The sequence below is a fragment of the Corvus brachyrhynchos genome, unplaced genomic scaffold, assembly GCF_000691975.1.
Source record: "Corvus brachyrhynchos isolate BGI_N302 unplaced genomic scaffold, ASM69197v1 scaffold69, whole genome shotgun sequence".
Classification (NCBI taxonomy): Eukaryota; Metazoa; Chordata; class Aves; order Passeriformes; family Corvidae; genus Corvus; species Corvus brachyrhynchos.
This window is the reverse complement of record NW_008240228.1, coordinates 2,364,373-2,378,212: the sequence shown is the minus strand read 5'-3', so window position 1 is coordinate 2,378,212 and position 13,840 is coordinate 2,364,373. Positions and strand designations below refer to the sequence as shown.

At 37.4% G+C, this 13,840-nt stretch overlaps 1 protein-coding gene across 3 annotated transcripts in view; it reads left to right on the top strand.

Moving 5' to 3' along the window:
- Window positions 1–13,840, top strand: part of SLX4IP (SLX4 interacting protein) — a 73,641-nt gene that overhangs the window by 30,262 nt on the left and 29,539 nt on the right. For 2 of the 3 annotated variants that reach the window (XM_017745326.1, XM_017745325.1), the window contains exons 4-5: window positions 5,625–5,714; window positions 8,766–8,889. In XM_017745326.1, the coding sequence (XP_017600815.1) occupies window positions 5,625–5,714; window positions 8,766–8,889 (214 nt within the window). The remainder of the gene's footprint in view (window positions 1–5,624; window positions 5,715–8,765; window positions 8,890–13,840) is intronic. The other variant, XM_017745327.1, reaches the window with a different exon arrangement.

Sequence of the window (13,840 nt, the reverse complement as noted above, 5' to 3'; positions counted from 1 at the left end):
TGAGTACAGCTATCTTTGAGGATAGATTTTCAAGTTAGACCCCGTTCTAACTTGACCTTGATCTGCTTCTCCCTTTTTACTGTTGCAGTGACCCCACAGATCTTTGAAAGCTGGGAATTTAAAAGATCTAGGTGATGTTAGCTGATGGCTATAATCCTTCTTCAGTAAGAAGGATTTATTTATTGAAACTGTTCTCAACTTTAGTATATAAATTTATAACAAAGTACAAGCTTTGTACAATTTCCAGAACCAAGCAGCTCCTATTCAGAAAAAAGGTCAAAAGTGGAATGTAACTTTTTTATCCCCACTCCGACATTTGCATCGTATTTCTTGAGCATTTTGAAAAGTGGACTTATGTCATGATTTTCTAGAGGGATCCTGGTTTTGGCTTCTTCTGGAGGCTTCTCTCATTTGTTCTGCTCTGTTTCTGAATCAGCTGTTTAGAAATCTTTCTATAATTGCAAGTTCCTCTTGTTAGGTGAGCTCCTGATTAATCTCATGACAGTAAAACCATTCACTGGTGACCTTTTGGTTCCTGAAAACCCCTGAAATAGAGAGTTGGAAAAACACCTTGCTCTGAGCATTAACCAGTGAAACACTATTTCTGTGCAACTTTGCTGCCTGTGAAAAAAAATTCTATTATTCCCCTCCCCCCCCGTACTTTTTTTGGTTTGTTTTTTGTTTGTTGGGGGTTTTTGTTTGTTTGTTTTGGGGGTTTGTTTGTTTTTTTGTTTTGTTTGGGGGTTTTTTTGTTTCCCTTGGACACCCCCCCCCCAAAAAAAAAAAAAAAAAAAAAAAAGAAAAAGGAAAAGAAACAAAAAATGAGCAAACCCCTGGAGATTCTGGAGAAAAATATGTGGAAAAGTCATACACATATCAAATTGTAACTTCATCTATTTAAAAGAATGAGAAATGTACGGTGTTAGCTGTCACCAAAGTTCCTCTGTCCCTTGTTAGCCGTCAGCAGTGGTGGTGGCATAAATAACTATCCTGACTCCTGTGTTTATACAGGTTGAGGCATTTAAGTACTGCAACAGTGTCCTCTATGGTTTGGGAAACTCTGCATTACCTCCAATCATTGTGCTCCTAGACATGCTTGTAAATGAAAGTTAAATTAATGTTGTATAATGACAGATAAATCTCTTGTACTGTATGCTCACTTGCTTAAGTGATTTTTGCCTCTTGCTATTTAAGAGAAAAAGTCAAGATACTATAAATCATTGGTGCTAAAAGTATAAGCAAAAGAAAACAAGTGATTTTCTTTGGGATCAGAAAGATAAAGGAGGAGAATAAACTTCTAATAAGCCCAGAAACGTGAATTTTGTCATAATACAGTTGGCATAGTGTATAGACCAATGACAATACGTAATTATACTTAATGCTGCAGATGTTAGAACTTGCTTGATTCAATGCAGAACACTTAACTGATTTTCAGAAAGAACTTACGATGGAAAATATTTCAATTCTCCTGTTTATTTTAAGACAAGATATTTCACATAAGCTTTTTATGTGTGTTTTATTTTATTTTTTCCCACAAAATCTCTTGGCTGTGCTTTTGCCAGCTGGAGACTGGAGATGATAACGTCCTATCAATTTTGTCACAATGCCACAAAGGGCTTCCAGTGGCATTTTTGAGTGGTCATTGGGATCAAGTCTATTTTTTTTTTTTTTTAATTTTAGATATAATCTAAGACTGGAATAAAATTCTCTCTGTAACTAACAAAGTAGCACAGTGCTCAGGGAAGAGGGAACAGTAAGTAAACAGTTCCTATGTGTTCATCATGGAGCAGTTTTGGAGTTTTGAGTGTGTAAAGGTTGCAGCTCGGCTCCTTCCCACCCATTCCAAAAATCAGCCAAACTATCAGATGTTTCTGTTCCAACTCAGCTTCAATTAATTCTGACCCTCCAGCCCACATCCGTAATCTCAGAAATGGGAAACCCTAATATGTGTCTTGGGAGGCTGGTTCTCCAGTGCTGTCTGCTTTAATGATATAGCACATTTGGAGTGGTGTAACTGAATACAAACCCACCATGCTCGTCTCCAGCATCCCAAGGACTTTCTGTTTTTAAGGACTAGTTTTATGCTGTTCAAGTGATGCAGTTTAAGGAAACAAGAGTACCCATGTAGGAACCCACTGATTGTAAAAATGAGTATAGCAATACAAAGTATTTATTTGGGTTTATTTATTCATTGGGGATTTGCAATAATAGTTCACTGTCTAATATGTGCTTATTTCAAGGTTTCAGCAGGTTCTGAGCAGATGAATTTGCTTGACTGACCACTTTGTGTTGGGTTTCGTTCTATTTACGTTACGTGTCTGGTTATATTTTAAATTTGCAGAGGCTATGAAGTGTTTGATGTAGTCGTATAAACAATTTGATTTCTGAAAAGATGTTCTGAATTAGATGCCATTGCTGTACAACAATATACTAACAACATTCTGAGATCATTTTAAGCCCTTTGTTTAGTAACACAATGAATGTCATTAGACTGTTAGAGTAAGAATGTGAACATTAAAAACAGCTTGTAAAAATGAAGAGTTTTTGAAATCTAGAACTATGGGGGATATCAAATTGGAGCATCTGCTTCTGTCTTTAATTTTTGAGAGAAATGTTTTCCTATTGATTCTTGACAAATGTGTTTCCCATCAAATCAGGCATTCAAGTTTCAGTTTTGACAATCACACCTCAAAAAACAATTTTCAGTGCAAATTTTGAGATGGATGTTGAAAGCATGAAATTAAAAGTTGCCATTCTTTTTGTTTGCCTTTCATTTGTGGTACTTAGGAGTCACGAGTTGCATCTGGCAGCCATGCTGACTGGAAACACTTCATTTCCACTAAAATAAAAGCTAGTATTTTCATGGAATTGCATGTCATCAGAGTAAAAATAAAAATAGAAACTTCTATAAGAGCATCAGATCTGCTAATATAAAACTGTGTTCGTTTTTCTTCCACTTGCCTCTGTTCCCTGCAATTATTTGTATTGGCATTTAGTCTGTACTTGTCTTTTGCTGCTGGAGCAGCCAAAGTTGTATTGAGCTGCTCAGTATAAATATCATCCCTACAGCTGTACCGTGTGAAGGCACATAAAGCATAAGTCAGGTGTAGCTCTAGCAGGTATTGTGCAGCTCAAGAATGCAGGGGAGCCTGCGTGGGAGCTGTCGCTCATATCACGTCCAGGACTTATGGAAAATAGGATGTAGTGAGGCTCATGAAGGTTTGTGCTTGTGTTCTCTGACTCCTCATCTTCCTCTTTGCCTGTGCCAGTTGTGCATCCCTGTGTCCTGTCCCAAAGCTGTTCTGGTTGTGTGGTAAAACTGTTGGCTTGTGGTTATTGAAATATTTTCAGGTGTGCTGTCTACAAGAAGAGTGCTCCAAAGCTTAGAGGGATAAAAATCTTCCATGGGGAAACCTTGTCTCTTATAAGGATTTATGCACTATTTATATGTATTTGTTTTTTCTTTGAAGTACTACAAATGTTAGGTGTGTTTGTAAAATTTTAAAGATAATTCTAACTGTACCGTTATGTAGTTTTGAATGTGGTTTGTTATTTTCTTTTTTCCCAGTTGTTTTGAGATTGGCAACTGAGACAAATAGTGCCATTCAGAAGAAAATAATTACAAGCATTCTCTCTCCTTGAAAAACAGGTCTATACTTTGCATCTGTATCTATATATAAAGTTTTGTAGTCATTAGAAAATGATGCCAATTAACATGGAGCATTTGATAATTTGAATTTTCTTGATGTATCAACTACTTGTTTGTTGTTATTAGTGCTGAACCATGAATAATTTACTGGCTTTCACTTTAATCTGCAGCGTCTGCTAACTTTGAAGTTCAGTAGTCAATTTAAAGTTTGCTGGAGCTGACTAATGATTCACCAGAGATTTTTGTGAGATATTTTGTCATCCATTTAAAGCTTGGAAAGGTTTGCTGTTGCAGCCATCTGGCAATTCTTGGTTCTCTGGAGAAAAGAGAAGCCTTTTGATACAATAGATCAAAGCATTCTGCTCTTTCAGTGACTGATACCTATAAGTAACTTAGAAGTTTCTCAAAATGATTTCACAATGCCTGTCTCATTTGCCAAACTTTTGCATTCTAGCTACAATACAACACTGGCCATGAATTACATTTTAATTATATTTGCATCATTATTTAGAAACTTCTGTTTGCAGTTGATTTACAGATCCAAGTGTTCTATAAACCAAGAGGTTTTTAATTTACCAAATACGCTGCTATGATTAATACAATCAATGCTAAATCTTGTGGCTCTTAGTGCTAATGGCATAGGTAAGGGTACTCTCAGCAACTGTACTTGTGCTATACCATAAGCCTGAGATATTGATGTATCCCTTAGACTGTAGGTGATGTAAAACTAGAGTCTAAAACCATATATCCCACTATTTGTAGAACTAACTCTGTTAGCAGTTGGAATTCTGAGATTGGGCTTTGCAGATGTTTGGCAGTGAAGAGCAGATATGGAGAGAGTGAGTGAGGACAGGAGGTGAGCACTGCAACATCCCTTGAAACGAGCCCAATCTCACGCCGGATGGTCCGTGCACATGGGAAGTTTGTCTGGGATCAGGATGTTGTTTCTATTCTGTCAGACATTCCGGATGTGCAGTTGCCATGACCGCACATGTCCAGTCTTCTCACAGAGTGACTTCATTGCATCACAAGTGCGCCACAAGCAGCCAAGCCAGAATGATTAAATTGGCTTTTACCTTGCATGTTATTTAGTTAAAGGGTGTCTGAGTGAGATTTGGTGCTGGGTTTAAAAGGGAACCCATTGGCTTGTAATGCCCCATATCTCTGTGCAGGTCAGGAGGCAGCAGTGAATAAATGCCCAGTGGAACTGGGATGTGTTCATGCCATTCACTCTTCCTGGTGTTAGTTCATTGTAATGATTGATGTACCAATGAAAGAAAATAATCCTTGTCTGTCACACTGTCCTCAATCAAAACCTATCCAGGAATTTCAGAAATAGCTGATGTGTCTTGGGATGTAGCCTATATCACCCTACTATCTCTATGTAGTCTTTGGTAATAGTTAAGCCTTATTATTTAACCATTCAAAGTACAGTAATGACTAAATGGCAAATGTGGTATATACCAAATATCCACTGACAAGTCCTTCAAACTTGCTGTTCTTTACATTAGGCAGCTTGGAGAGAGGAAAAGACTTCTAAGATGCTGAATTTTTAAGTACTGGATAAACTTTAAACACCAACTGGATAATTAATGTGGTACCAAATTTTCAGAAAATAGAATGATGTGAGTTTGGTGAAGGAAGAGCTAATTTTTCACACATTAAAATTTGCTTGAACTCAGATTTAAAAGTGGCATTTAAATAGCAGAAGAAAATTCCACATACTTCTGCTTGTTATATTTCAGTGAGCTATCCAAGATAGGTCTGGTGCTCTTGTTTCTTGTCCACAAACAATGATAAATTTGTAATTGCGTACTTCATAAACTTCCACAATTTAGTGTTCTGCCTGCTGTAACTCTGAATCAGATGCATGTGCTTACCTGATTGTTTATCTCCCCGTCTGCTCAACATGTGCTTCCTAGCAGCTACAGTTCAACATGTTTTTTCTTCTTTTTTTTTTTTTTTTTTTTTCCAGTGTGGGAACTTTGCTGTCTTGGTGGATGTTCATATTTTGCCTCAAGGCTCCAGTAAAGACACCAGCTGGTTTTCAGATCATGAGAAAGAGGTACAACAAATATCAATTCTACTTCAAAAGCATGTGGCTGCAGGGAAAATGTTGGATTGCCTTGAACTGTTCAGAATTTTTCAGTGTTATGAGAATATTGTTAGTTATACCTAAGCATCAGTGGTTGCTGTGGGACCCCTAAGTCAACCATATGTGCTTTTTGGGTCACTAATGACCACTTTAAATTTGCTTTTTAATTTTTAAACTCTGTGTGTGTGCACATATATGCATGCATGCAATGTGGATTCTTCTGACTTAGCTTTTAATTTAAAAAATATGTTTCTCATGAACATTTGTAAATTATCTTCTGTGATATAAACCAGATTGTGCCAGGTATCGTTTTCTTGGTGAAATATCTTTCTATTAATTTTCTTTTTTCATTCTGAGAAGTGTAAATGATATTGCATTTAGAGGGTACAAGAAAACATAAGTATGCATGATAAACCATAGTAGAACTGTTGCATCTTATGAAAAGAAACTTCCATGATTTTTAAGTGTATCATGTGCATAACCTGATGAAACTGGGGAAAATCAGTGCATCAGTGAGCTGCAAAATTCTGCCTGTAACTTTCATCAGAATATAGAGAAATCACACATGATCTTGTGATGAGTTCCTGGCTGGAGCTTTCTCCTCTGTGTGGGAACTTGAGAAGTTCCCTATTGAAAATGAAGGCAGGACATGTTTGGGATGCCTGTGGACTTTCCCGCAAGTCTCCGTTACGGTAATTTTCAGCAGATAGCTTCCCTAATAATGCCATCATTAACTTGTCACTGCACAGCGTCCCCAGACATCTCAGAGTAATACATTTAAGTGAAATTAAAAGAAACAATAAATTAATATCCTGAGGGAGCAAAAGCCGAATATTTAGCAGTTTGTGGTTCATCTGATTTGTGGTTTATTAAGCAGAGAAATAAGAAAATAGGGAAAATATTTTAGATTTCTTTTTTATGACTAAATGAATGCTCATTCCCTTTTCTATTTATAACCAGCTTTACGCTCCTGGTTATCTGAGTTTTAAACGTTTTCAAAATGTATTTTGTAAGACAGCCAAAACAAAAGAGATTAATTTCAGGAAATTAGATCATGATTGATTTAATAAAGAGGCATGACAGGACAGCATTCAGTGCATTTCTGTGACTGCACGTTTCGAGAGAAGTACAAAGGTTGCATATTTTCAACAACTGAGAAGTGTGAGTCCAATAGCTTTGCAATTCACTTCCTGAAAGTCCTATGCAGAATCTTTGTGTAAGTGAGGGGAGGAAGGGTCCCAAAGAAAGATTATTTTGACATATTTTTTATGAGGGCTTTTACATGTTCATCTCAAGTGGTTTCTGGAAAATACTAGTGGTGGTGCAGCCCTCTCTGCCTGTCTGTGGGAAATGTGGATGCCTCTGTAACAAATGCAGCTCCTGCTGATCCCCTGCTTACCCTGGATGAAATGCATTGGCTTGAGCTCATGGACCCTGGTGATGCTGTCCCAGTGGCCTTTTGGCTGCCAGCTCCTCCTTGGAGCATGTGCCATGGAGGGCAGGATGGGAACTTCACCAGTGCCCAAAGCATGGGATTGGTGTAAGGAAATACAGCTGGGTGTTGGAATGACCACCAGCACTGTGACACATTGGTGTGACCAGTTGGATGTAGTGTATTCTTGGGATTGCTGTGAGATGCTGCAGTTTTTGTCCTCCTTCTGCCCTTCCAGTTTCCCTGCCCTTTCTTCCACATCCCTTTTCCCCTGGAATAGCAAAGTCAAAGTTTTATCTTTGCACTCTGAGGTCTATAGGGTACTTTGTGGAAAGCCATTTAAATAATATTTCCATAAGCCTAACAAGTAAAACATGTTCCATGTAAATGAAAGAAGTGCATGGTAATGTTTATTGCTGCAGAAGGAACCAAAGACAAACCATGTTTCTGCTGCTTTCTAGACCTTTTCATTCTAACCTGAACACAGGCCCATGAAGGAATGTGTAATGGGAGCACTTTAATGAGTTAAACAGAAGAAAAAGCAAATACAGTAATTTATAATTGTACTCTACAAGCAGAAAGGAAAATATATTTCTTACTGTAAAGAGAAAATACTGGTTGTGATTGACTAATGTATGTGCCCTGCTTTTATTTAGAGCAATGCACTAAAAATTTGTTGTTCTGAGTACTTTCTACATTAATCAAAAGGAAATTTCAGGCCAAGATAGCTTAGAAACTACTTATATAATTTTATGTGTTACCCAAACACATTACAGAGGTAAAGTTATATTTTTGTGTGCCACAAAGTATTGCTTCTGTGAGCACATAGTTATGAACAATGGAAAACGAGAACACTGAGGAAAGGGCTCAAATATGTATGTGTGTATTAAGCTTAAAACTTATTCTGGTATTCAAGAGATGAATTTTTTGTTTTTACTCCAAGTATTTTTTTTCCTGGGTAATTCTGGCTGAAGGCTTTGTTCTTCCGGAGTTGTGTGTGGTTTTATTGTGCTTTGTTGAAGAAAGTATGAAAGATATGAACATTTATGTTTAGGAGCAGAACAATCTAAATTAATTAGAGCAATTAAGTCGCTGTGACCTAATTTGTTCAGAGTCTTCTCTCTTTCCACCCCCCTCTCCCCCCTGAAATTACACTGAAGCAGAATATCTGTTGTGGTTTATAAGGATTCTTGTAGAGAAATAGTGTGTTGACAATTCCTGAGAGGATTTATACTAAAATTTTGCTTAAATAACTCATGCTGTGATACATTTTTAACATGTATCCTACATTTTAACATTTTCCTCCTTTGAATGCATATGAAACTAATTTCTGATAAAAAAGTTAGCATTGTAATATAATGTATTTCATCTGCCAAGTAAGAATTTCATAATGTACTTTCCTCTCTTGTTCTGCAGAAAAATGGTTTGATTGCCCTCCTTTTTCCCATTCATTTCCTAACTGATGTGCTTCTGCTCTCAATGTTTTTCCTTTTAATGTGAGAGGGGGTAATTTTGTATTGATTTCTGCTGTGTGCCTGTGGGCATTTCTGTAAATTTAGATCAAACCAGGCCGGTGGTTTCTCTTTCAGGAGGTCTGCAAGCTGCTAGAAGAAGTTGTTGCTTCAAGGGTCAAACACTACTTGGAGGCACATAAACAACGTGGTCAGTGGAAAGCCATGGAATATGGATCATCTGGGCCTTTGTTTCTTACCGGTAAAAGAAATTATTTAACTTAGTGTGAAGTAAAGTCATGGGGAAAATACTGTTCTTCATTTTTTTCTGTGAGAAACTTGCCATCAGGAAGGCCTGAAATAGCTGATGTTTGGGTATGGAATTACTTCAGTTAGTGAACAAATTAAGTGGATTTTAATTTTCTTTGTTACTTAAAAGTGAATGTAGTGCTGGTACTATTAGTCCAAGAGCCTATTATTAGAATTTAGAAAAAGAACTTATATAACCCTTGGTCCTGCAAAATTGATTGAAATCTTGCTGGTTAGTTAAGTCTCCTTTTTACTCAAACATTTAGTTTAGAATTTTTAAATACAGAAATAATATCTTTACTTCTCCTGCTTTGGGCAATCTGTTCAGTCTTAAAAAGTCGGTGTGGTGTGATAAATGACATTTGTCATTCCACCAGTGCTGCTGCAGGCTTGGCAGCAGCACCCATCACCTTGGGAGTGCAGAAGAGAACAGCATTAAGAGCCTTCACCCCATCGGAGCTCTTTTTTTGTGTTTGTGTAAGGGTTGAGACCAACGGGTGCCATTTCAGTACATCTACATTTGAAACTAAAGATCACGGTCACTTGTAGCTTGTACCTTGCTGTTAGATCAGCTTTGGGGCTAATTGGCTGCCAGTTTTTGTTTGATACCATTGCACCAATAGCATAATGGTGGGGTTTAGTTGATAGGCTTATCTGTTGGTCTTTTATCATACCAGCAATTTATTTTTAAATAGTTCTTGGGCAAAAAATTACAGATTTTTGTTACTAGCCTGGAGCAGGTCATAAACTTGTCACAGAAAAGAAGGGCTGCAGTAGTAAAGCTCTGTGTTGGCCATGGTTTGTCACATTTCCTTAAATACATTGAGGAATCTCTGCTGAAGTGTGACTTCTGCAATGCATGTAATTACATACTTACAATATATGATCACTGTACTCATAAATTTTAGAATTCAACATATGTTATAGTAACAATTTTAATAGTGCACAAATTCTTTGCCTCTTGAAATGCTTTCCATTATGGAAAAGGTATATTCCTATAGAATTCTATTAGATGGTTGCAGCTTTAAACACTATTGTCAATAACAATGAGTGGCTTTAATGAGAAAACACAGGTTACATGCTGTATGGTTGGCTTATTATTGCAAAATTTTAGGCATATATGGGAGCCAGGTTCTTCTGGCATGACATGGCCTTTTTCTCACCCCCAAGAACACAATACCACATAAGCAAGGGGTGCTTCAGGCCACTAAAGTATTTTCAACCTCTTTTTTTTCCTTTCAAGTAGTAACTACATTTTATCCCTTTAAAATATTACTAATGTAAAGCACATGAACTTTCAGACCCCTGTACTTTTCTGATTGTGAGTGAGCAAAAAGAATTTTCTTCAGTGAAAGCAGAGGGACATTACAGATGGTGGGATCAGAATTTCTAAGATTTGTTGAGATTCTTCTGTATTTTCTTTTATCAAGGGATGTTTTTTATCATTTATTTTTTTAAAGTTTCCTGCCTCAGTAAAGAGTAGGTTTTAAAAAAGGTGATTTTATAAGGTAAAACTGCCAGACATAATAACCGGTTTTATATATGTGGGCAGATGCAACACTGATCTGAGGGTGTTTGTGAGAATTTAGGGTCTTCTATTTTCTTTTGTATCATGAACATTTCAGTAAAAATACTGGTATGCTGTCCGAGGGTTGTGAACTGATCTTCTGCTTGACTCTTCCCCTTGTTTCCTGAAAATTAAAATCTTAGGGATATGCATTTGAGGAGGTCATCAGTAAGATCAGTGACAGTTTTAGATTAAAGGATATTTACTTTGGATGAGGCAGAATGACTGTTCCATCAGTTTTCTGCAGTTAATCTCACCGTCATTAATTAACAATAAAGAATTAAAGGAAGAAAACAGGCTGTGATAACGAACATTCATGTTAAGCTTCATTTCCAAAGCCAGCTCTTTCTTCTTCTCTCAGCCTGCTTTGCTCAAGGCTGTAATTTGTAAGAAAGTAGTGCTTTGTTCAGGTCCAAGAATCAAGTTTCTTCAAGTTCTATTCAAGTCTGTTCTTACCTGGGGAGGAGATAACAGAATAGGTGGGTGTTCACTGGGGCAACCGGGCCCTGCCTCTAAGGACTGACCCTTTGAGGTGAGCCACAGGGCCGGGAGTCTTCACCAGTTACCTCTTGTGTTCTGCCTTCCTCTCTAGGATCACAGGTTCTGTTTGTAGGCTGCAGGGAGATGGTTTTGTGTTTTTCACACCAATGAAGTGCCTCATTCCAGGCCAGTGCTTGGCTGGCAGTGTTGTGTAGCACACAAAGGAATGCACGAGCCTGGTACTTGCTCCACAGAGGTGCTGCTGGGAAAAGGCTTCAGCTGCAGCTATTGTTGCATTTGGAGGCTATGAAGAGTTTGAGTTCTTCAAACTCTGAGTGGTTTCTTTTGCTCCAAGTTAGTCAATCTGTATTCAAACCCCTGCTATTGTAAGGAAGTGTGTATCTATAGAAGGAACCTCCACACGCTTACTAGCTGGCTACTTACTATTTCCAGTGTCCCAGGTCAGCATTCCATCCCTGTCTGAAGATGCATCTTTTCAAGTCAATTTTAGCTAGTTTGCTGTACACACTGTGGGATGTATTCAAAATTTCTTGAAAAGAGAATTATTAGACCAGTATTAATAAGATTTTAGGCTACCTTTAATGTGAAGGTATGTTGTATTAGGTTTCATTTCAGAACTAGAAGCCAAGCTACTTTACTTCAATGAGCAGATCTAATCCTGCAAGATCTGTTGAGCAGGGAAGACTTGTTAAGTCTTCTACTTCCTTACTACTATAACTATTTTGAAAAGAAAATTTTCACCTATCACAGCTTCTTTTTAGTATTAATGTTATATTCTGTTTAATATTAATATTATTTGACACTACCTTTCATTTTTGTGGCACTTAATGTAAATATCCATGCAAGTTACTCGTTAATTTACGTTTCTTTTTTTCTTTTGCATTTGAGTTCCACCCACTCTACAGTGTGTGGTGGGTCGCATACCAGCTCATTAGGAAATCTGTGGGTGTTAGACACAGGAGAAGAAAGAAAGAAGGAAAGAATGGAAAAATGAGAAAAAGTAGCCAAGACAAGCAAGTTCTTCCTATTCTTCCTTCTGTCTGAACAATTTCCACACCCCTCCCAAATGGCCAGTATGAACAATTTGCCAAAGTAAGCTTTAATTTAGTCTTTGGACATAGGCTTTGGTGTAAACTCTCTGTTTCCTGTGTTTAATTAATGTCCAAACATGTTTGACTTTGGTTTATTTTATTTTTTTAAAGAGAAATTTAAAATGGGGTGGATTTTCAAAGGTTGAATTTTGCCTGCATCACATCTGCATGGCCAAAATCATGCGAGAAGGATATTGGCCAGGTATGGCTTGTGACTGCATTATTTGAAGTTTCATGTTCCACAGAAAGTGGCTGGTTTTGATCAAGAGCAGTGAGAATTAAGAGGAGACTACAGAGGACTGAGTAGAGATATTAAATACAGGAGAAATGACAAAGGATGAACTGAAAACAATAAGGAAGAAGGTAAGGTTTACATGGGCACAGAGGAAACAATAAGGAGAAGTGAAAAAAAAATATGGCTGATAGAAATGTCAGTGTTAGAAATGGAAGGAAGGAAGAGGGTATATTGTAAACTGACCTTCTTCCCCCTCTTGAGGGAGGAGAAAGTTAACTATGTTTTTCCTACAAGTAATTTTCAGATCTATTCTCATTCCTTCCCTAGCATCCTTGCTGTTTTTCTTGGCTTGAGGGTGGGACATTTTTGCTCTGATTTCAGATCTTTTTATTGTACAGTCTCTTCTACAGTGAAAATAATTAGAGATCATGCTGTCACATGGCACAGTGAGCTCCTAGCTTGATTTTATCTGCTTTCCCTGGGATTCTGTATATTTTTTTACATATTTTTAACTTTCTTCTCTAATGAAATGGGGCTTACTGTGGTCACTGTGTTTTCTGTGTTCATCTGTTCATCCAGGTGTTTTTGCAAATGTGACTGTAGTTTATTAACAGGTAGAAGTCTCAGACTTGAAATTCTCTGACATTAACTTCTGAGAAGCTTACTAAAATGAGAAACTGGAAGAGATACAAGAGCTGTTATGAGTAGTTCAGCCTTACAAAGATCTGGAGTCAAAGTTCATGTCTCATTTAGTGTAAAGAAAAATGCATAAGATGCAATTTCATAAGAAAATACTTTTCTCTTGCTTATGAAACGATTTTTTTGGCTCCTGCAAGCACACAAAAAATATACAATAAATCATGATGGTAAATATTCCAAACTCTCTTGGCATTGCATTTTAATTTGAACATTATGATGTTTTTAAGGGAAACACCCTTTTCAGACTGCCCCAGTTTGCTTTAGGAGTGTTCACTATTGCTGTAGGACATGAATTGTGTGAAATGCTTGTAGGGTATGTCCCACATTATAATCCTGTAACAGCAAAACTGATTTATTCCCACCCTCCCAGCTGTTAAGTCACACTCCTCTGCTGTGAAACTGTTGGTTTGGTTTGAACTAGAATCTTTTCACTTGCCTTGCTCAAACAGCAACTCTACAACACTTTGATGGATGCAGGTACAGGGGAGAATAAGCTGCCATAGGGGACTGAGAAGGAGTCTTTCAAATGAACTTTGATAGTTGCAGTTGCACATTGTAATATCTGTCTCTCCAAAGAATTACATTGCAGCTTCTCTACAATGGGCTCATTTATGATTTGTGGCCAAGTCCTGCAAATCTGTGTGAACTTTAAACTTACATTCATCTGTCTGTGACAACAGAGCTCCCTGAAGTATGCAGTAACTTATGCAATAACTTATGAAAAATGTTTTGATTAGTATCACGTACTTAATATTTCCTGTATTTGCTTTAGGTTACTTCCCCCCCCCCCACCCCCCCCACTGTCCACCCC